The sequence below is a fragment of the Cajanus cajan genome, chromosome 1 (assembly GCF_000230855.2).
Source record: "Cajanus cajan strain Asha chromosome 1, NIPB_CcT2T_4, whole genome shotgun sequence".
NCBI classification, from domain to species: domain Eukaryota; kingdom Viridiplantae; phylum Streptophyta; class Magnoliopsida; order Fabales; family Fabaceae; genus Cajanus; species Cajanus cajan.
In genome coordinates, this window is record NC_138517.1 from 76,847,268 (window position 1) to 76,856,270 (window position 9,003).

A 9,003-nucleotide genomic window follows, 5' to 3' on the forward strand; every position below is an offset into this window, starting at 1 on the left:
ATGGTATCTCACTTCTACTATTATGAGACTTTTATGGACCACAACACTCCATGGTGCTTTTGATGCTCCACTCTAACTTTTTAATGATTCTTACTTTTTTTTCTTAATTTATTAAATTTTTACTCTTTCACACCTCGTCAATGATCATAGTGCTTTAGGGCCAACCCAAACATATTTATAATTAAGCTTAAAGTAAACTTTGTGATGAGATATTATTAAAATTAATAACTTAAAAAAAACACAAATAGCAATGTTTTATTAAAAAAGTAGAAGATTAACAAGATATCAAGTTTTTCCTTGAGCAAGATTCTAATCTCATTTGTCAAGGAAAAATCACAATTATTTACAATATATATATACTTGATGAACTAAATAAAAATCATGTATATACAAAATAAACATTGGGTTGGTTAACCTCATTTTGGGCTAGTGCAATAGGATTTTAGGCTGAGGCTTTGGGACCTGCACCACTGATAGGGCCAAGCGAGTAGGGTACCCCAGAATTAACGATCCAAGAATCACTTGATGATGAATTAGCGAGTTCAAAGAACTTCCCAGGATAATAATCAGCTGCTTCGGTAGCGGTTATAGTCTTAACACCTTTCCATTTAACTCTACCCGTTGTGACAGCACCAGCGCCTTTGTTATTATACTCATAATATAAACATGTTTCTTTGAATGAATTTGAAGCAAATTCCTCATACCCTTCTGGGGCAAAGGAACCATCAATTTGAGAGTCCATGAACACCACCTTAGAGTATGGCTTCCATGGCCTTCCAAGAAGTGCTATCTTAGGATTTGCGCTAAGCACTTTGGGTTCCCCCATGATGTTGCAGCTTTGGAACACAAGGGCACTAGGACTATTTTCTTTTATTCTACCACCAGCTGTCACTAAGCTTCGGGCTCCGTGTAAAGGTTCTTTTGCAACTAGTGTGCAGCTTTGGAACACTCCAACGGCATCCCCAAAGATAAAGTCAATGGTGCCTTTAATGGTGCAATCACGATAGAATTGGCGTTGGGATTCAGCAAAAAGGGTATCTTGGAATCCGTCAATAAGGCAATTATGGAACACAGCTTGGTCTGCTGCTACTAGAAGTGCCACTGCTTGTTGTTTTACAGACCCTGCTGTGTTTTCAATTCCAATATCTTTTGCCATGAAGTTTGCACCATGAACACCTGCCAATTAATAAGTTACAACAAGCTAGTTAGGGAACCAAATATTAGTGTCACACCTTCGTATCTCTATATTCTTGCAAAAGTACAAAACTTAAATACAATTTTTTTAGGTGAGGTTAGTGCCAAAGTTTTACCTAACTAATATGTGAAGATGTATATAAATTTTCAATTTTGATTGGACAACAACACCTACCACACTTAAAGAAACTATAACTAAAAAAAAGAATTTTCTATATTTACCAAAGGTAGCAGTGTTGTAAGTTAAGACTCCATCAACAACATTTAAACTGCCAGTGAATGTAGTTTTTGTAGGACCATCTCCAATAACCGTGACATGGGTCATCCCCTTGGCCACATTCACAGTTTCTTTGTACACACCAGCCTTGACTTGAATGACAAAAGGTTTAGCATTATTGGGGGGAACAGTCTTGAGAGCATCATTGAGTGTTTTAAATTGGCCAGACCCATCTTGGGCCACAACTGCATTGGGCTTAGCACTCCCAGTTGCAGCCGCCTCAAGAAAGCGTCGATTCCCTTCATTCACCCACGAGAGGAAACCATTCTCATTTGTTGCTTCATTAGTGAGAAGTCTCCTATTGGCAATTTTATTTGCTTGGTTACCTTTTTGATATCCAGTGATTATGTTGGTCATATCCAATGCATTGCTACTAAGCTCCATAGAGGCACTCAAAACCTGAAGCATTGCGCCACCAACTTGTGTTTTTGCGTTCTCAAAGCCTTGCAAGCAAGTAGTTTGGTGAGAAATACTCCCCGTGAGCCAAACCTTAAGGTCATAAATGTGCTGACTCAACGTTTCCAGATCAAACTTGTTCAACACCTCAGTAGATTTGATAATGGCATCAACTGAATAGTCCAACACTTCCGTACAAATATCCATAGCTTGCTTTGCCATGTCATTTTTGGCTATCTCTTTATAAAGGGTGGCATTGTTTATGTGTTTTGAAAGTTCCACTATTGTGGCATTGAACCCAGCTTCAACTAGCTTCTTTGGGTCTGTGGCTACAAAAAGTTGATTCCCAAGGCTTTTCTTGCATGCATCTTGGTATTGTGTTGATTGACAAAACGATTCTCCGTTAGCCTTTGTGTTTAACACATTGACATTATTTGCTTCTGCATTAGCTCCACCTTCTTGGTTTAAACCTAATGCTATAGGCACCATAGCCACAAGGAGGATTGAAGAGATGCCAAGAATGGCAAACCTTCTTTGTTGTTCATGGCCATTGTTATACCCACCCATATCACTTGTAATTGTAAATGATAATTTTCTTTTTTTTCTTTTTTTCTTTTTTTCTTTTTTGTTTTCCCTTAACAAGAGAGAAATCTTGTTGTGTTTTTCAAAGTTCTATTAGGCACTTATTTATATCTAACTTGTTACTATTTTTTACTAATACATGCTCTAAATTCTCTGAAAATGGAAGGTAGAAAATGGTCATGAAATAGAGGGCGTTCGTAATGTTTGTGGAATATGTCCACACACGTTGCCTAATTCCTAGACTTTGAGAACATAAATTAAAATGACCAGTGATCGTTGTCTAATTTTGGCACATAATTGTATGATGATTAAAAAAGGTATAGTTTTTTAAATCAAGAGGATCTCCTTGAATCAAGAGGTCTAGTGCCAATCTTAGTGTTTGATGTGTACTCTTGCATGAACTTTGTTGTTATTTTGGTATATAGTTATATCTTCAACCTTGAATTTTTCAAATTCGTACTTTTAACCTAACGTTTATTTATACACTAACTAGATTTTAAACCGCGGTTATGAATAATTGTACATGATATAATTTAAAGATATTATAAATAATTTTAAAAATTCACAAACATAAAATAAATTTATCATTTTGATCATTTTTGTGTTGTAAAAATATTCTATTATGGAATTACTTGAATTTTGAGAAATTAAATATCACAATCTGTATCAAGACTTTTGAGAAATTATATGCCATTTTAATATGTTGAATTCTTTTGTGACAAATATGATAAGATAATAGGCATTTATTTAATAATGTATTTTTCATAACATCTTTCATTTATATAATAATGTAAAAATATTGAGAGTAACTATAAATATATATATATATATATATATATAATATCATGTAATAAATAGGCCGAGTTGTTATATTATCAAATTATATGTGAAGAGTTATTTTAAATTAAAGTAAATTGATAAATTATGCACAAATCTTTTAAATTTATGTATTTTTTAAAAGTATATATATATATATATATATATATATATACTAAACCCTAAACCCTAAACCCTAAACCCTAAACCCTAAACCCTAAACCCTAAACCCTAAACCCTAAACCCTAAACCCTAAACCCTAAACCCTAAACCCTAAATATATATATATATATATATATGCATCATATTAACTGATATTAGTTTGATTTTATCTCAATCATTATATGGAAAGCAATCACTTGGTGGAATCACTTGGTGGGGCAGTAATTCTTATCTCCTAAACCCATATCTCCTTAAAAAAAATTTATTGCAATAATTATGTAATTGCATACATGATAGAAGACAAGCATATTGTCTTTGTCTAAGAAAATTTCATCAGGGGTGAGAAGATTTTATAAGTCCTTCATTAGTTTCAATTGAGTTGGTTTAAAGAAGGTAAATACAACGTTACTTATTTTTTTTTCTATAAGCACTTATAACATAAAAGAACAATTGTCATAAAAGAAAATGAAGGACTGCACCATACTGCTTATCAACTGATCAACCTATTACCTATACTAATTTCTTTTGACAGAATGTAAATTGTAAACTTGACTTGCTAAAAAAAGGATGCTATAACCTTGAATGTAAACTTTCTTTTTCTTTTTAGCATTGAAGGATGTTATTCTTCTAGTTTGGAAGTTTAGGCTAAATTTTAGAATGGCTCAAAAATAAAATCATTGTGTTAATATAGTGATTAGATAATGTAGGCTTGCATTCACACTATGTTCCAGGGAAAAGAAATTCTGGAAGGTTTTGAGACTGTGAAGACTTTCAGGAAAAATATCACAAATGAACATGTGTTAATTAGGTATCTACCACTAACATGGACATGATGACCCTTGTAAAGGAAAATCTACACAATTTGTTGGCATAGTCACGTACTGAGACTTGAAAGTTGTCTCCCTTCCACCAGGCTACTATTAATCTTGATTACAAGAACAAAGGGAAGTGAAGAGAAAACTTTACCAAATTGAAAACGATTGGAGTTGGTGAGAATTATTTAGTTTTTTTTAAGACAATAATTTTATTAAGAATTGCCAAGATTACACAAGAAGTGGTCTTGATTCATATTACATCAGCATCCTGCAATCCAGCTACATAACTAACTCAATCTAATCCTAATGCGAGCACATATATCCCAACAACAACACATTCCCCACACATACAATTAAGCATAATAGCAAGCAAAAAAAACATTGATTAAATCTTGTCGTGTTACAATTTAGATTAGCTTCTAAAACTATCCATATAAAGTTTGAACTTCATATATCCATCAACTTACTACCATGCAATTATTAGCTCAGTAGAAACACAATTACCAATAAACACATACATTTATCTTTATCAAAACAATAATCCTTTAAAGCACAAAAGAGGTTGAGAATGCCATTGAAAAAAGAAAAAAATTATACCTCTAAATTTAGCCTTAATTCAACTCCCTCAAAAAATAATTACAGTTGCAATTCAAAAAAATATGCAACCTCTGAAAAAAAAATCACAACCTAAATAATTAGAGGATTAAAAAAAATAAAGAAATCCAACTTAACATGAATTCAAATCACGGAACTCTTGAACTCAATGACTATATCTTTTATGTGCTTCGAAGGGAAACGTACAATGGGTAAGGGAACGAAAATGAGAACCGAAAATAGAAATAGATTTGAAAAAGAGAGAGAGAGAGAGAGAAACCACAACATGACATTTCAAGTTTTAGGAAGAATGTCTTTCCTGTGAATGTGGAATGATTGAGTTTTAGGATTTTTTTTTTATTCTTCAAGAAGTTGAAAGTAACAAAAGAAACAAACTACAATTTTTTTTTTTGTAAAAACTATTCCAATAGTATTACAAAAAATAAATTATGCAGATTCTACTGACAAACATTAAAAATAATTAAAAAAAAAATTCTTTGAAATTGAACCCTTTTTTTAGTTAGACTATTTGTTGGAAAACTCTATTCCTGAGAGTGTGAAAGATAAAGTTCCAATCTTGAATCGAGTTTTATGATATGATGGAATGATTATATGTTGAAGTTTAAGAAGCTAACAAAATGAAGGGATGCCTTTTACAATTTCTTATTGTTTCTACCGTAAGTTCACTGTCATTGTTAAGGTTACCTGGATCCGATGTATTGTCCGCTTTGACACTCGTTGGACCTTCACGATTTTGTTCTTTTAAAAGGCGCCTCGGTAGGTTAAGAAGGAAGGGTGTTTATAAACTATCCTTAGCCTCGACTCCTAAGCGATGTGAGACTTTTTTAGGCATACCAAAACAAGCCCCCCAGTCGATGCTAAGGGGCAAGAGTGGCCTAGGCCCTCCTTCTAGCGCCAAATGTTCCTTCCGTAAGTCCACTGTCATTGTTAGGGTCACCGCATCCGAGGTATTATCCGCTTTGGTGCTCATTAGGCCGTCACGATTTTGTCCTTTAAAAGACGCCTTGATGGGTTAAGGAGGGAGGTGTTTATAAACTACCCTTAGCCTCGACTCCTAAGCAATCGTGAGACTTTTTTAGGCATACCGGAACACTTATTTTTTTACTTTAAAAAAAATTAAAAATTAATCTGACATAAAAAATGATGAGAATGGCCACAAAAAATAAAATTAATGGTGACTAAAATGTTAATGTGCCTTATTCTTAACAAAAAAAATTAATAGTTTAATAAAAGATTTAAAAGAGGTCTTTTGTTAATTTGAGGGATTAAAGACAAAAAAAAATTTATTGAGGGGTAAACACAAATTAGGTCAATCTTTTGGAGGATTAAAAACATATTTAACTCTTATAAATAAATAGTTAAATTATTTATAAAAAGGCCGCATTTGAGTGAAAATAGTAAACACTTCTCATTATTATTATTATTATTATTACTACTATTATATATATATATATATATATATATATATATATGGAGCATATCAAGTGAGAGGGAATATATTATGAGAGATGAGAGGGTTAAAATATAATCCTTAGATTAATCAAGTGAGAAAAAATTTGGGGTTTAATCAAGTGAGAGAAAATTAATCTAAGGGTTGTATTTTAACCCTCTCATCTCTCATAATAAACTTCTTCTCACTTGATATGCTCCATATATATATATATATATATATATATATATATATATATATCACTATTGTGTTAGAGACTTTCTATGTTGGGCGTTTTGGAAATTTCATGTCAGGTTAAATGCAATATAAATTCCAACGATATAAAATGTGCACATATTTTATGACGGATTAACACGCGACATAGAAAGTTCACTTTCCATATTAGATGATTAATGTTTATCATAGTATGAGTACTAAATATGACATTTTTATTGCATTGATACCCCATTCTATGTCACGTGTGGTCACACCCGTCACAAAATGTGCCACATACCATGGTGGTTGTGACCTTACCCACACATTCTATGATGGGTAAAGGTCACACCCACTATAAAATGTGCACTTTTTATGATGTGTATGGTAATATATACAATAAAAAAGTGCATTTTTTAATATCTTGTTCTTTTTTTTGAATTTTTTCAAATCTATACATCAAAAATACATTTTGGACAGTTTAATATAATATATTGTTGTCCAATTCAATATAAATTTATATAAAATATATTATTTATTATTTAAATTGAAACAATGTACAAAGTAAACTAGCTAGCAATCAAAGAGAATTAACAATAAAGCTAAAGTTAACAATAACTGTCATTAATTATTAACAATGAACAATTACTTTATGAATGAACCAATGTTATCAAATAACAATGAATCTAAAGTAAACTAGCCAATGTACTCAAAGAAAATTAAAATAATGTACAAAAACATAAAATCAACCCTCAATTTGACTTAAGAAAAGTAGATGTTCAATCTTTTGTAGATATCTAATAACTTTTCATCCACAAATGGAGTTGTGCGATAAATTTGTTGCAAGAGCTATGAATATTATTATAATTACATATCTATTTTGTTATGCAAAAAGTTTAAAATTTGTTGTGCAACATATCAAATCAAATTGGCTGTAATTTGATATATTTTTTATTATTTGGGTACACTAATTTATGTAGGTCTTTTAGATATTGAAAAAAAATATATGTTGGAAGAGTAACTCAAAATAAATATATAAACTTTTTTTTTCTTTTTTTTTCCCTTTTTATTTTTTTTTTGTGGGTCGATAGCCTAAGGCAGAATGGGCCAAGGTGTCTAGCTCGTTTTTATTTGGTAGACTAGCCTGATCTAGCCCATATTTGGTGGGCCAATAGTAGGTCGAGCCTAAATGGGCTAAGCTAGCTCGTTTTACCATTTTTAATCATATGTAGCATATACATCATCAATCTTGTCCACATTTAACCTAGGTATGTATGTGAAGAAGGACTGAGTCTCACAAATACCAAGTGTTGGATTTTCATGGTTATTAGTACCATGCATGCTTTTTCCTTGTAGAATAATTAACCAATTTTTGTTAAAACAATTATTTTTCTTGGTCTGCCAAGATGAATGAATCATCTTTAGAATCTACATTGTTCAGGTTAACCAAGGTAAAACCTAGATCATCAGTCTTAACTTCAGTCTTACTATCAACCCACTCTAAAACTTGTGTAATCTATTAATCATATGTCTTTAATGACTCCGAAGTAACATAAAGATGTTGTAACTAAAATTGGGTTTTTGGAAGTTGAGAAGTGTTGAGATTCAACCACCATTATAACCCCACTATTTTGCGTGGTACTTATGAGATATTCTTTTTTGGTGAAAAAGCATTCAGTAACACTATCACAGACATTTTTCTCCACATGCATGATATCTATATAATGTCTCACATCAAGCATCTTCTAGAACGACATATAAAAAAATATTGACCTTTTTTCCATATATTTTTCTTATTTGGTTGTTTTTCATTCTTCCCAAGTACTATAGTTAAGTTCTTTTCTCATTCATAAACTTGTTCGCTAGTTAAGTGTGTCGGAGCTACTTCATTTTCCTAAAGATCATTAAATGTTTTTTTTCAATCTATGTCAAAGATGATTACGACTAAGAAATCTTTGATGTCCAAGATAAATTATTTTCCTCCCATGATGTAATTGATGATGACATATGTCATTTTCACATATAGGGCAAGCTTTGTGTCCCTTAATAGTATACTCACTTAATTTGTCATATGTTGGAAAGTCATTAATTATACAAAATAACATGGCACACATTTTAAAAGTTTTGCCAAAAAAATCCATCAAACACATCAACTCATTTTGCCCACAACATCCTTAAGTCCTCAATCAAGGGACTTAGATAAACATCAATATTTTTTACTAGTTGTCTTGGACTCAAAATCATCATGGATAACATCACCTATTTACAGTTCATGCACAAACACAAAGGTAAGTTGTAAACCAATACAAAGAGAGGCCATGTGCTAAGTTTACTGCTTAGGTTACCATGTGGGTTTATTTCATCTGTAACAAGTTCAAGCATATGGTTTCTTGGAATATTGCCCAAATTTGAAAACATGGAATCTATTTTCTTCCATTGCAAAAAATCTATCAAATTCCTCAACTATTCATCTTTCTTCCATCCATTTGCGTGGCACCTAATAT

At 31.9% G+C, this 9,003-nt stretch overlaps 1 protein-coding gene across 1 annotated transcript; it reads right to left on the reverse strand.

The window, feature by feature from the left end:
• Positions 1 to 229: 229 nt before the first annotated feature.
• On the reverse strand, positions 230 to 2,537 carry LOC109809126 (pectinesterase/pectinesterase inhibitor). The gene is made up of 2 exons (XM_020372358.3): positions 1,417 to 2,537; positions 230 to 1,176 (listed from the first exon to the last, which is right to left on the reverse strand). The coding sequence occupies exons 1-2, from the start codon at positions 2,432 to 2,434 to the stop codon at positions 443 to 445; spliced, it is 1,752 nt and encodes a 583-aa protein (XP_020227947.1). The 5' UTR covers positions 2,435 to 2,537; the 3' UTR covers positions 230 to 442.
• Between the last annotated feature and the right edge of the window lie 6,466 nt (positions 2,538 to 9,003).

Excerpts from the sequence above, each read along its gene's own strand:
- LOC109809126 (XM_020372358.3), bottom strand. The coding sequence starts at position 2,434 with ATGGGTGGGTATAACAATGGCCATGAACAACAAAGAAGGTTTGCCATT. Across the intron at positions 1,177-1,416 it reads TTACAACACTGCTACCTTTG|GTGTTCATGGTGCAAACTTC; the intron begins GTAAATATAGAA and ends ATTAATTGGCAG.